At 38.9% G+C, this 14835-nt stretch overlaps 2 protein-coding genes across 7 annotated transcripts in view; both read left to right on the top strand.

Annotated features, from left to right (window-relative positions):
- Positions 1-8865, top strand: part of FILIP1 (filamin A interacting protein 1) — a 110494-nt gene extending 101629 nt beyond the window's left edge. For all 6 annotated transcript variants that reach the window (XR_014897154.1, XM_085316058.1, XM_085316062.1 and 3 more), the window contains one exon: positions 7127-8865. Coding sequence is in view for 2 of the 6 variants with exons in the window: in XM_085316061.1 (XP_085172187.1) it covers positions 7127-7167 (41 nt within the window). In the remaining 4 variants the exon portion in view is untranslated. The remainder of the gene's footprint in view (positions 1-7126) is intronic.
- Positions 8866-13795: 4930 nt separating this feature from the next.
- Positions 13796-14835, top strand: part of CDC50A (cell division cycle 50 P4-ATPase accessory subunit A) — a 14024-nt gene continuing 12984 nt past the window's right edge. Inside the window, exons 1-2 of the mRNA XM_085316088.1 lie at positions 13796-13808; positions 14277-14395. Of these exons, the coding sequence (XP_085172214.1) occupies positions 13796-13808; positions 14277-14395 (132 nt within the window). The remainder of the gene's footprint in view (positions 13809-14276; positions 14396-14835) is intronic.

Raw genomic sequence — 14835 nt, 5'->3', positions numbered from 1 at the left:
CAGATGTTTGAAGGAGACATATTATTATGGGCTTTTAGCTGCATATTCACTCTAAATACTGGCACTGAAGCAAACTTTCAGTTCAAAACAGTCATTTAAATAATACTGCAAACATGAGCCCCAAGCTAATGTGGCTCAATACAGTGATGAACTACAGCTGGCTTAAGCTTTCCTTTTCAAATCTTTTTTTGAAAGAAACTAACTATTCCATAGTTAACTGTTGCTRTACCCAGGGCAAGTGTGCCTGTAGTTGAGAAATTTATTTGTTTTGGATGAGATCTGAGAAAGTAATTCACCTGAAGAAACAAGTCAGCCTTACAGAACCTGAAATCCAGGACACATAAATTAGAGCAACAGAATCAGAACTGAAGGCACAAGCTAGGAATTACTCCTGTAGGGTTCAGTAGGACTTCATGAGACACACTCAAGAAATTCCAGACAGGTAGATGAAAGATCCTGTTATTTTTCCCAGAGGTAGCACAACAGAACGGAACTTTTGCTTCCCAAGCCAGCCCAAAAGAAGTCTGAAGAGTTGGAGTGAGGTAACTGGTGTAACTGCTAACTAAAAATAGAATCATAGAATAGGTAAGGTTGGAAGGGACCTCCAGAGATCATCTAGTCCAACCTCCCTGCTCAGCAGGGTCACCTAGAGCATGTTAGACGGGGGATCTTTAGTTACACTCATTGTTTTTTAGTATCTGTTTTAATTGACCTGAGATACTTGTTTATTAAATGCGGAGGAAAATTAAGGTGATGATATTGTAAAAAAAGAAAGCTTATAGTTCAGAAGTCTTAAAAGTTGAAGCATAATTGTCTTTATCATGTTAGAGTTTCCTCTGAATCTGAAGACAGTTTTATGTTTAGTAAGTATAGTAAAGTTCTCCATTCAGGATCAGCTCCACAGGCAATTCAGGCAACCAATTCTAAATACAGTCCATAAAGCTCCAGCTCAAGCTACCAGCTTGCATGGAGATGCCTCTGTATTTGTCTAGCAATGTTTCAATTTTGACTTAACTAGCACTGTAGCCTCTAAACCTGAGATCCGTAGTCTAGGTATCCTTTCATTTCCTCTCAGGGCTTTAATCTGAATTAAAGGCCCCAATTTCTTTGTCACTTGAAGTCAGCATATAGACCACAACTGCAGTCAAATGATGTAGTCCTGTCTTTCCATTGCCTCTAGCCAGTGAAGCACTCACTTCCATGTGGTTGTCCCCTGAGATAGCACAATTGTTGAAACTTAAATGGGGAACTGATCTGAACTAAAAGGAATCTGGTAAAAACCATGAAGGCTAGTTTTAACCTAGCTTAGTTCCACTGGGATATTCAGACTCTTATGCCAGAAGAGTCAAGAGAGAAGCATAGGAAACGAGTGGCTGTTCTGAAGTGACTGTGGAATCATGAATGGCTCCGAGGAGATCAAGTACTACGCAAATGTAGGGGTAGTGCTGCTTATTTTTAAAAGCTTTGCTTGAAGCCTTCCTTCAAAGCTTGGAGACTGGTCCCCCCTTTTCACCAATATCTGAGGAGAGTCAAACCCATCTTAGTGCCAAGCAAGTCTGCCAGTAGTGCGGAGAGACACAGCTGAGGGGGAASAAGGTGGCATTCTCATTGCCTCCGGTAAATGCTGTGCTGTTTCACACGGAGTGCTTCWCTATTCACCGAGCAGAAACAAGAGACTGGTTGAGTAGTCAGGGTACTGAACTAGTAAGAGGGAGCCCCAGACTCTGGTCCTTGTTCCAAAGGCTGCTTTGGAGCCTGGCTTTCTGTGAAAAGAAGGCTTGTAAGATGATGCTGTCTGTGTTTATCCATCCCTCCGTCTGTCCTCCGTTGGTGAATAACATTGAACCCTTTAACCAAATTCAGCCAAATCTGACAAAGCAATAGGGGCCTCAAGAATAAGAAGTTCCTCCAGTTTAATGAAGAGGGCGACTGAGAAGAGGAGAAAGACCTTAACAATGCACGCACTGCGGGAAAGAATGTGGCATGAGCTCACCCCTGTACGACATCAAAGGACCAACACAAGAGAGTGATGTCAGAAATGCCCCAGGGACAAGCTTTGTTCAAACCTCAGATTTTATTAGGCAGCAAAGAATCAAACTGTGAGACACAAATCCATGGGAAAACATTACTGCCTCTATTTACAGGGCTGCTTCTTGTGCATTTTCCATGACTGGATTAGAATGCAGAAATGAGGCCTTCCTCTGCCCAGGTGACCGTCTAGAATTACTAATCATCATGTTTTTGCTCTCTTTTTCCTTTTTCTCTGTATTTTTTTTTATCAACTGGAAYAGTTTCAGTAGCAAAATGGATCCAAACCAGAATAATCATGATGGTTGCAGTAGTCTTTTGAAAGCAGGGAGATACRGATTTGAATTCCTTTAGGCAGAGGTGAAATTTGAACATAGGATCCTCATATTATGGTGTGAGTCCCCTTACTATGGCATATTTGTATAAGAAGGGAAAATTTTCTACCTCTTTCTCAGTCCTTTAAGATCTTTCCATTTTTTATGAAATCTTGAGAAGGAGCCTGGTTAGCTTCGTAAGAAGGTTGCAGTCACAGCACAGGAAAGAGCCTCTGGCAATGACACCTGAAAAAGACACTGAAACCTCAGAGAAGTGTAGGAGTCAGGATTTACAACTTTGTCCTCAATGTTAGCTTCTTGGCTGTATTTAGGTGGATTCCTGCTCAGCATGCTATTTTTTCAGGATCCTATTCTGAGTTATCACTCTCCTCATGGATGATAAAGATGATGAGGTGTCAAATACACAATTCTGAATTCCAGTAGATAGCTGGCTTCACAAATGTGAGACTATAGTGTCATGAGCATTTTAAGGTAGCAGAAAAGCTGTCTTTTGCCCCTCCTATCTCATCTCATAATCACAGCAGTGCCAAGGACCTAGTTTGGATACAGCCACTAGTGTCTCCGGAGTTCTGTCTCTGAAAAAAAGTGTGACGGCAAGCCATTTTATGTCTCAGTAATGTCCTGTTTTGTTTGTGCAGCTATGATCAAGTCACAAGGTCTCAGCTCTCTGTCTGTCTCTGTGTGTCTGGCTCAGCTCTCTTGTTCCCTACATTGTCACAATTATAAAATCATTACAGTAATTTGGGTTGGAAGGGACCTCTGGAGATCATCTGCTTCAACGTCCTGCTCAAAACAGGGCTGATAGACGTCTAAGTCCRTTGAAGCTGCTCAGGGCCTTGTCCAGTCAAGTTTTGAATATCTCCAAGGATGGAGATTCCCCAGTCTTCCTGGACAAGTTGTTCCAGTGTCTGACCACCTTCACTATGAAGGACTTTATCGAGTATCTAATCTGAATTTCCCTTGCTGCAGTTTGTGTCCTCATCCCWTTAACTCAGGAAGTAGGTCTGTAGCAGCTTTCAGCTAATAAATATTCACATTGGCACCAGGAAGGGTGGCAGTGCTGCTAGCTTCTGACTTCTGCTCCTTCCCTGGTGCCAGTGTTGATGCTAGTGCAGCCGTAACTTCGGMTTGCTAAGGACTGGCTCAGCGTGGGGCTCAGTGTAGGGCTCGGTGTCAGCTGGAGAGACCCCCTGTTCTGGCTGACTGTAGCCGTACAAGCAGCTCAAACCTAGCAGTGGGAGCATACAGCCTGGGGCAACAGTAAGGCAGAGAGGGGGGAAGAGCATGTACTCGTATAGATCAGCATGTACTGAGAAGTTGCACCCTGAATTTTCCAGTTGATCCATGCGATTTTAAATCTAGTTCCTAATAAAAAATTTCTGCTGTGGTCTCTACACTGGATCCTATCACCTGAGTTACTGTTTCATATATACATTTGTATAATGGTTCCTAATACAAACATTAGTAGAGCATTTGAGTAAGTATGACTGAAAATGAGGGCAGGCAGAACTTCGTATTTATAGTCCCTGGGGGATTCCTCTCTGGTCTTAAAATGTGCTAAGTAAACAACAGCTTGAAAAAACACAGAGACGTTGTCTTACTTAGCCCACCCTTTTTTCCCCCTTTTGTAACATTCACTAGCGTGATTTTTCAAAGAAACAACACTCTGCGACTCTTTTGAATATAGAGTATGCATGTTACCCTCTTTAAACCTCAAACCGCTTACAGCACGTAGTAATTAGTATCATGTGAGTAATCTCTAAAGTGACATTAATCTGTTGAGTCATGCCAGTTAGATGCCAAATGATACGTTGCTGCCTGAAATAAGTTACACACGTTCTCAAACCTGCTCAGTATTTTACATGAATATTCAGCGAGTCTGGTCATTTGAAGAGTGTATCATTAAAGAGGGTAGGCTACTGTCCTGCTGCGTTTCAGGGGGTTTTGGCATAAACTGCACCAGTAAGGACAATTTTCAGACCAATTATATGTTCCTATCACACATCAGTGGCTGATCTCATTGAGTCAGTTTGAAACCTGTAGTTTGCTGGCAGGAGTCCCTATGAGCTCATCTTTCGAACTTGTTTTCATTTAGGGGAATGTTTTTCTCCCCTAAGTCTGTGTGAATTATTCTCTTTCCCTTAATTTTGACTGAGCTCTCTCGGGCAAAACTGCATCCAACAGTTGTCATTGTAGCTGTTAGCTACACTTTGAATCGTTCTTAACTACATAGACACTACTCTTACTTGGCTTTTTTGGAAGAATGTAATCAGGCTTAACTACTCTCAAACTGAGAGCTATCAGTTCTGAGAACAAAACCACATAGGATCACATCTGGATTTATTTTTCTTGTCTTCTGACAAKATTCAAGTACAAATGATTCTTCACATTAAAAGCTCTTTTCAACAGGATTTAAAAAAATAGAAATACAGATGTATAATTCTCTACTTCTGTCACTTGGACTTGCATTGTCTGTGGTACCTACATTTTTGTGTCATTTGGTGTCATTTGTTTGTATGAAGTACGAGAAGAAATTAAACTTAATATGTTAAAGTGTCAGTTGATGTACTTCATTATATGAATAGGTATTTTTGATAGGCMATGTATTAATAATATATTTCTCTGAGAAATTCTGATTTACATCAGTCAGACTGAAATCAGAATTAGCACTTTTGCATTAACACAACTTCATTTTCTTTCCCTAACATTAAAATAAATTCATTTTTGTTTAAGTGAATTTATAGGTCCTATAAATGTTCAGATCTATAATCCTGGAAAAATCTATATAATCGTATCCTACAGAAAAAATCATGTTCCTACAGAGGTTATTCTTACAAAACTCTGACAGAATCTACCCTAATTAAAATTTTAGGCTAATAACTGTTTATATATCTGTTTTAGTAGCTACAATATGATTTTATATAYTTTACATAATGTAAAGTGAATTGTTAGAAAATAGTAAGAGCGTACATATGCATCTGTGTATGAGAAGTTAATGAAAAATGAATATTATAAATTAGAATATTTTAAATATTTCTTTTACTCTCTTTTGCATAATTGTTATATTTGGTCTATAGGGAGAAGATTGATTCAGCARCCTCCTGTAGTTTTGCTGTTCAATCAGTAATCAGACCTTTCGGGGAGGATGATGTTTTTCTGCAGCCCATTTAATTTTTAGATTTTGTTTCTAAGTTCAGTGTATTTATATATAATGTGCATAGTGAACATTAAGAACAATTTGCTCCTTAGAGAGTTCATATGACTCTCATTGAAGTTAATGGGGAATTTCACCTAAGATTACGATCTGATCTTAAGTAAATGTAGTTTTTTACATGATATTCATCAAGAGCTCTTAGTTAAAAACAGCATTGGTTGTGAAGATAAGTTGTAATGTAGTTTGTGGGTTTTCAGGTTCATTGCTCAGATCTGGGAGAACAAGTATAGGTGTGTTGAAAATCATTTTTAATTATAAATTAAATGGAAAAGACATATTTTTATTTTGGAAATTCTTTTATTTCATTTGCCTTAACATATTTCCTGACTGTTGCCTTAGCCCTGCTTTTCTGATTCAACCTGTATGAGTAATACAGCTAGAACATGCCACCTAGTGGCAGAGTTCTGGTGTACAGTTTAACTTAAAGATCTTGCAAATACTATTCAGCAACTAGACCAAGGCACAAGTTAATAAAAATGTAAAAGGGAACAATGATATGATGAGCATATCTTTTTTGTGTATCATAAATTTTGAAAAATATTCAGACTATTAAGAGAGGCAGGTATCACGACMAAATTTCAGTTACAGAAATGAGTATTTCTGAAAATGTATTATTTGTTTCTGGTTAGTGCTGATACAGTTGTATTATTTCAAATCCATAAAATACATCTTTTTTTAAAAAAAAAATACATTGACAATATAATTGATAGCTAAATTCTTCTTAAGAAATGTTGTCTGTAAGAGGAGTGTATTTAGATAGAAAAACATAAGACCAGGTAATTAATATTGAATGTTTCAGTAGAGCCTGGAGGTTAACCACAATCAGGGATCTCTTCTGTTACACACATGGCAAATTTAAATCCAGCCTTTCAAAAACTAAATATACACTTAGTTTTGCATACTGTGGCTGACATTTATCCCTATTACAGTCAATAGCAAAATTCAAGCAGACTTTTTACTACCTGTGAATAAAACTAATTGAAGATTTTCTAACAAAACACTTTTTTTGTTGGAAAARGTGGTTCAGCTAGCCCATAACTTTTCACTGTATATAAATGGACAGCCCAATATAGGTTTCCTAAGTCAAATTTCCACTAAATTGAGAAACGACTCCATGCCTCTTCCTCATCCCCATTTCAGAATTGCCAGCAGGTTTTTGATGGATTTGCTTAGGATAGAAGAGACCCAACTTCAGGCCTTCCTCTTCCTGATTCAGGTGTGGGACTGGAACCTTAAGTGTTCCTATAGTTTAATTTATATAACTATACTATGCCTTTTCCTTGTGGAAAACCAGGTGATAGTCCAGGCACTGAGGAGGGAGCCCAGGGCTCCTCAGCCCTAGCCTGCCTGGTACTAACAGGGTTTCTCAATGTCTCATTGAGGCATTAGCCACAACAGTTTTTATCTGAGAGCAGAAGTCTACAAGATACTTCTTAAAAAAAAAGAAAAAAAAGCTTTGCACTATCATTGCAATTGTTCTTTTTTAAAAGGACTTGTAATTTATTGACAGCTTCGTAAAACCAAATGTTTTGCTATCTTTTTCTTTTAGAGAGTGTCATCATTCATCAGTTACGCATGAACTCTAGATGAGACCCCCCCCCAGCAGATCCTCTCTGTGTGCACTACCCTCCTGACCAGTTGGATGGATCACTGCAGAAGCTCTCTACCATCAACACCAGGGTCGCTTGTGCTACTGATTATTCATGGAAGTGTTTTATTGCTTCCATTAGGTTTTATATATTTTTTCTTGGTAGAGCTTTAAGAATGAATGGCCTTGCTGATATTTTGAGAGTACATAGTCAGAGAGAGAGTAGCAGTCTTTCTGCCAGCTGAATTTCACTTTTATTTGTGAAGCCTAAAGCACGCGCTTGGTTTTGTTTGATGTTTGCWATATAATTTATTTTTATAATACACTTTGTAATGTAACTGTCCCAAAATTGTAATTCCTGTTGTCCATGGCGCATTTATTTGTAGAATACACTGTCAAATTTGCAATTTGATATTTTTGTAATAAAGAGTATGTAAAGAAAGTAAAATTTAATTTCAGCAACATTTTATCTTTAAATGGAAAAAGTATTCAGCACAMATTTTTTGCCACCATATGATTCTGTGAGACTAAATGCTCTGAAGACTGCTGTATAGAATTTGTACTGTTGCAGAATATTTCTTGCACTGTGTGATGGTTTGGCATAAAATTAAGTATTAAAGTCCAATGCCTTGAAATACAACCAGAATTACTCATTTTAAACAATGTAAGCCAGTTTTTAAAGCTGTGATTTTTTTCTATATAATGTATGTTTTTACTTCTGCCTGTACCAAAAGAGTTGATTTTCATTACACTGTAGTTAATAAATTTTCACAACTATGCAAATGTAATCAAGTGTTTGAATTTTAACTCTGATTTCTTAAGGTTGACAGTATTCACTTATATATTTGTTAATAGGGACAGAAAGTATGGCTTTGATATTTGCTTTTTCTGACTGGTATTTCAGTGTAATATCACAGTGATATACATAGTAAAGCTGATTCAAATGTTGTTTATGATATGAAGAGGAATCTATCACCAAGCACTTAATGATGTAACTGTTTCTAACTTTTGCTTTCACTTCATTGGCAAATTTGTCAACTCAGTATAAGACCATTTAGTGCAAGACTAGTAAGACTGTATAAATGAGATGTCGTGCACTCTGCCGTATGCTGTACTAAGCATTTTATACTGGTGGCTGTAGCTTTTCAAACAGCATCTGGAAAGCTCTGTGGCAGCTATACTTAAAGTGATTTTTGAGTGAATTATATATAAAGCCAGATACAACCCATAAAAGATCTTTTCTTCTTATGTATTCTATAATGCATTTTTAGTTTAAATCATCAACATATTCAAAATACTGCAGACTTTTTATTATAGAAGGTACTGRGAGAAACAGAGTGACTTGTATTTTTTGGAAGATAAAGCGGTGTTGCTTTGCAGCAGGAGATAGGACTTGGGATGCCAGAAAGAGTGCATTAGCTCAGTGTCCCACTGAGATGACCAAAACAGTTCATCTTTGAAGCTGTAATATCGCGTTGGTATGTAGTCAATTTGATCTTCATGTTTCAGTTTGCTTTCCAACCATTGGAGATGTTTTTTCTTCTAGATGAGAATTCTGTAACAAATACTGAAATTGTAAAGTGGCAGGATATCTTGGGCCTGTATAAGCTTTCTTGGGGTTTATCTGCACTGTAAAAAGTTTGCTAATATGGCTATAATGAGTAGTCTAAACACAATAAATGCTGTTTATATTTGCCAAAGAGTCATTTTGTTGGTAGAGCTTACACCATTTCCCTGTACAGGAACATTTTGCCTATACCAGGACTTAAGTTGGTACACCGAATTTGTTAAGAAATGTGTCTTTGTTTTTTCTTAGAACAAACACTTTATGTCAATAACATAGCTGTGTGTGTAGATCATGTTTTAGAATGAAACAAAAAGAATTCCAGCTTGCAGAGAGTGATATGGCTGAGGTGAATCATATTTAATATGTTCCACTTACTTCAGTTAAGTGCGTAGTAGAAAGAACATAGTTAGGACCCAGATCTTCTATTTTCAAAAGTGATTTGTGATTCAGTACCTGTCCCTATTAAGGACTACACTGAGCTCATCTGGAATGAAATTACCAGCTATTTGAAAGGCACAGTGCCTCAAATAATCCACTTTTAAATATGAGTAAAACAAATAAAAAGTTATTCTGAACCTGAGTCTAGATTTAAAAGGTCTCAGCGAAGGAAGTAAATGTTTTTCCTTGTCTAGATTTTAATATAAATCTGATTTAGTATGAGTGTATGTATAAGTCTTCTCTCTTTTTTTTTTGTAAATGCATACACACTTATGATTCTGAAAACACATTAAGGTTTTAAGCTTTAAAAAATAAACRTTTTTAAAGCATAAATGTAGTTGTGGTATATTTGAAACCACTTAAATTAAAAAATATTTTAGATGAACTACAGCACTTTGAAGTAGGAGACTGGTCACACTGGCCATACAAGAGCAGTAGTGGTATATACTGTTTCATTGTTGGTAATGGTTTGTGCTGGTAAAATAATAAATTCTGACTGATCTGACACCTGGCAAGCGGCTATGGATTTCATCAGAATGCCCAGGTATGCCCAGGTAAAACCCAGGTGTGCAAAAGGTGCTTTGAGTGGTGTATTTCCAATGCATGAATGTTCCTGATTATTTTTTTACATTACCTAATCTGGATTTGAATTCAAAACAAGGAAGTAAAGAAAATTTGTTAGCCACATAATTAGCCTATACTTTGGGACACTCTAGACAAAATTTACTAGTATGGATCAAAAACATGGTTCAAGTATTCTCTTTTTTGAATGAAATAATCACAAAGTGTTTTTAGRCTAAGACAATGTAGAGGCTACTTTGGACTAGAGACATCAGTAACTTTAAGCAATTGAAAATCTGAAAATCTGCTTTTCTCTTACCTCAGGTTGTTTATAGAGGATTGAAAGACCTGAGTTAGTGTAATTCTGTGTGATAACATAAAAAGTTTCAGTCTATTAAAAATCTCAAATGCTTTGATTTCTAGAGAAAAAAAAATTGATAGTCACTGAGACTTTGCAYTTGCCTCATCTTGAAACATAATTAGACATAAAGAGGAGATAAAACTACTTGTTTTATCTACTTGTAATGTAAGAAACAAGCTATAATAGAAAATGGAAGTGATTGTCCTGAATATCCACTTTCTACTGTGAATTGCTGAGTTTTGTCTCTTTTTCTGAACATTAACATTAATTTTTAAGTATATGACTTGTATTTAAAGCTTGGTTTTACTTATAAATGTAGATTTGCTCACTAACATAATTTGGCAGCTGATGCATTTTATGTGCCTTAAAGAGTTGACTGTTTTATAAATTTGTGGGTTTAATAGAGCATAAAGTTTTATTTCTTTGCAATTTAATTTAATTAGTTATTTAAATCTTTCCTAGAAATAAGTTGACAGTGTGATAGGATACATGCCAGAAGAAGATCATTTGAGAGGCTTAATGAAATACAATTAAAAAATAAATGCCAGCTGGTAGTCTTTTAGATCAACTACGATGCATTTGTATTTCTGCCTCTAAAATCAGATTTCAGTTTCCAATTTAAAATTATGAAATGTTAACATTTATTCCTAGGTAGTCTGATACATGTTTTCTTCTTCCTTGCCTTAAAGATTAATAAATGTAGCACACTGAGGCTTTGGCTATGTAACATGTCTCTGTAGCACTCATTGCTAAGTTAATTATTAACTAATAAATCAGTCTGCCATTACACATATTTTAAAAGGAACATTAAAAGTGTATGTTTTTGTAAGTGTTTTTTYCTATATCCATTTTGCTTATAACTGTGCACAAACCAATGTGAAGTGTAATCACTAAGTGTCAGCACACCACCTCAGTATAAAATATTGTGAACATGAAAATTTGGGGGTTTACTTTGTTAAATATAAATTAACTTGCTTTAGCATAAATACCTGTGGAATAACGCCTGTCCAGGGTCTTAGTTTGCAATAAAACTAGTATTACAAAGTATTTGTGCTGATACACTTTATTTCTCTAAAGGATAGAAGATAAGCCCTGTGATTGCATCCACACTGATTGTTACTGATGATATAATTATTCTGAGAGAAAAAACATGCTTCTAATTAACCTACTTGTTAGGAAGAGTGGAAGAGTGGAAGTTCTCCGTTTCTATTCTGTTTACACTTTTCCCAGATTTATCCTGAGCCTTTGTGGCTATGGCTACATTACAAAGTAATTTGATACAATAGGAGCACATCGGTACATTGAAGTGCTGAGACTCTTCACATCTCCATTATACGTAATTTGAGTTTTCTTCAGGCTGGATTTAGTCTTGTCCCTTACGCCAAATGTTTTCCTTGCAGATTGGTTTGAAATTTTCAGAAGGAAAACTGTCATACATATCCCCGCTGTGTTGCCTTGACAGAGGCCCCTCTGCAAGACTCTTGAGAAGTGCCCTACTCTTCTGCCTGTTTCACACACAGATGGTACTACATCAGCGTCTCCRCTAGCGTTGCCATCACTGTGGCTGACAGCCCTGCACCACTGTCTAATGAGGCTATTCCCCATCAGCGACAGAGCCCATGCCCGCTTTAACCATGTCCTTACAGCAGGTGGAACAGAAGTGGAAGGTGCATTTGGTTGTCTCATGGCACGATGACAGGTCCTGTGTGATAAGCCTTGTGCCAATGTTCCCAACACCATCCAAATTAAGACTGCAAAACACTGTGCCCTGTTGGGCCTGCATGGTCTCTGCTAGGACGTAAGTGTACCTTTCCATCTGAACTGCAGTAGCAAAAAGGAGTTTCTCCAGTGGCTATATGTTCAGTCCTCTGCAAACAGTTGAGYTGCTCCTTCACTTATAAAGGCCACAAACATGCTGAAGTCCAGGAGAGGATTGTATGGGATGGAGGGAATGCAATTAGCCGCTGATGTGTTTTCCTGGGCGGTCAGTAAGGCGCAGAGATCAAAAAGGAGTAGATTCCCAATATCTGCCTGTCTTATCTGCCTACCCACCCCAACACATGCACAAAGATGAGCCTCTTGTAAAGGCTGTGCAAGCATCAGCTGTGGGTCTGCTCAGAGGCAGTAAGGCTTGACAAGAATTGGTGAGGCTGGGGGTAGAGCTACGTCATTAGGCCCTGGAGGATGGGAGCTCCTTATACCCCCTTCTCCTTTCCCTTTCCACAGTGAGGTAAGCGCTTCCCTCCTGTTCACTCTCCTCTTTCCCAGTTAAGTTCTCAGGAGAATTCACTCCCCTCACCCTCTGCCTATTTTTTTTTTTTTTTGAAACACTCTATTCAGAGAGTACCTGTGCCTTTCTAGCCTCCTGATGGGTCATCAGCTCCCAAATGGCTCATGTTCCCTGCTCCAGAGGTTCCCCGCAGCCAAACCCCTTCAAACACACAAACTACCTATTTCTTGCATTTTACACACCTTTTACATACCAAAAGACTCTGCCTGTTTACCTCTCTTGTGAAGATTAAAGGCAGCTATTGCAGGGACTGCACCTTTCAGTCCCTGAATGGGCCATCAGCACGCCATCGCCCCAGGCTTCCTGTTTTACCTCCCTGCTACTTTACTCTGTAATGCATCCTTTCCGCTCCCCTCCACAGGCAWACATCAGCATTTACCTAGGCTGAAAACTGGGGGATTTGCACTGGRGACTTTTGATGTTGGCTGTGGCAAGGTGTCCCTGAATGTGTCCTCTGAAGAACCTCTGCAGGGTCTGGCAATGAGGGCAGTGTCATAGAGTGCTCTCTTCTCCAGACTTTCTCATATGGTTGCCAAATATTAGCCTAATTAAACTGTGACTTTGGTCACCTTTGGTTACCTTAGGCTAACAAATAGCGAAGAGTGGTTGCCATCAGACAGTTGCCAGAGAAGAGTAGTTGCCACTGTGTGATTTAAGATCCCTTAAACAAGACAACAGGAGATAACAAATTTAACAGCTGGAGAACAAAAAGTAACTACTGAAAAAAACATTACCTGATTCAGATAGAGAGTTGAAAAAAAATTACAAAATGTGATCAAACTACCTGGAACAAAGAACTGAGTCTACGTCTGAGGTATCTACTTCCAGGCTCTAGGATGTCTGGCCCCCAAACTGGTGTGAACTTATTAATGGAGATGATGCATTGCGGCTTGGCTTTATATAGGTATAGCATGGCCTGTCTTTATCTTGGCTGCTGACCACTCAATTGCTTCTAACTGGATTTATCCCTTTGACAATGCTGGGAACTATGACAGACAACAAAACAAGCACTGGGTTAGAGGTAYGTTTGGCATTTGAAGACCTCTTCAAACTCTCTGTAAAACCTGCACGTCTGCCATGCCATCCTTGAAGTACAGGGTTTGTCTCTTCAGGAACACCTTTTCATCTTCATGAACTTAATGTGGCCTTCTTTGCCAGTCCTCTTGTACCAGGCAGCAGTCATGAGGTTACCAGCTGCCTCACACTACCACTGACTGGGTCATCCTGCTGCCAGAGAAATTTCTTACCATCTCATGGCACAGCTTTACCAGCAGTGTTGTTTCCTCATATCCCAAGAATGTTCCGGGAGGCTGAAGGAGTAAAAGTTACTACAATAACTGGAAGATGATAACAGAAAATGAAAGACAGTAAAGAAAAGGGTGATAACAGGAACAATAGGCCTAGCTAGGGAGAATGACAACAGAAGGTAAGGCCCACTAGAGAATAAGGGTAAATTAGGAATAATATATAGTTGTATTGTTGTACAGTGTCACAGGAATATGATTTACTTTTCTCTAACTGCACTCTAAATAATTACTTAGGAAACAAATTTATTCTTCAATGTTATATGTTTTTAAAGTGTCCAAATTCTCTACAGTCTTCACAGAGAGGGAAGAGGAAGAGCTTACAGGTCTTCAGAGGGAGGTTGCATTTGCAGACGCCTAAGGAGCTGTTAGGCAGCCAACTACTCCCTCCAGTGGTCTTTGGATATGCTTTCAATCTCCGGACAACTAAAATACAGGCAGCTGTTTTAGGAAGACTGTTCCCTGTGGGTGTAAGAGATCTTATGCAGATCAGATTACATGCTTGTAAAATTATGTTTCAAACAGAATGTTTACTAAAATTATACAAACGTAAATACTTGCTGAGTTTTTGGCTATGTTGTTGCACACAGTCTTGATGAAACCAACTTTTAATATAAAAGCACCAACAGAGATGTGGCCTTTCAATGCAGCACTAACTGGAGTGGTTCACTGGTTCACTCACACACCACCATCCGACAACAACGGACAGGTTTGCACACCTTACAGTTCAATTTCTAAAGAGAAAACTTAAGGCAAAGCAACTCCCACAGAGCGGCGGCTGGCATGAACAGCTTTATTTAGACAAGCTTGTGTAACGTTGCGGAGAGTTGAGAGAGGATCCATCAGCCGCCACCACCTTAAGAACGATGCTGTTGCTGTTTACGTGCGCAGGAAACTGAAGTTACTCCCTCCTCAGGTGCGGTGCAGACTTGGTGCAGGATTATGCTGCCCTTGCCCAGCACTGCCCTTCGGACGGAAGGGGGTGGCGCGGGGCCGAGCCCGCCGGTGGGTGACACAGCCGCGCCCCGCCGCCTGCGCGCCCCGAGATGGCAGCCCCCCGCCCGCCGGCACCTCTGCCCTCCGCAATGCGCATGCGCGAAACGGTGGTCGGGCGGGATGCGCAGGTGCAAGCCGTCCTTCCCCGCGCCG

The sequence above is a fragment of the Rhea americana genome, unplaced genomic scaffold, assembly GCF_003343005.1.
Source record: "Rhea americana isolate MKP2758 unplaced genomic scaffold, rheAme1 scaffold_45, whole genome shotgun sequence".
NCBI lineage: Eukaryota > Metazoa > Chordata > Aves > Rheiformes > Rheidae > Rhea > Rhea americana.
Note: the sequence above shows the minus strand (reverse complement) of the source record. Positions and strands in the feature narration are given on the sequence as shown.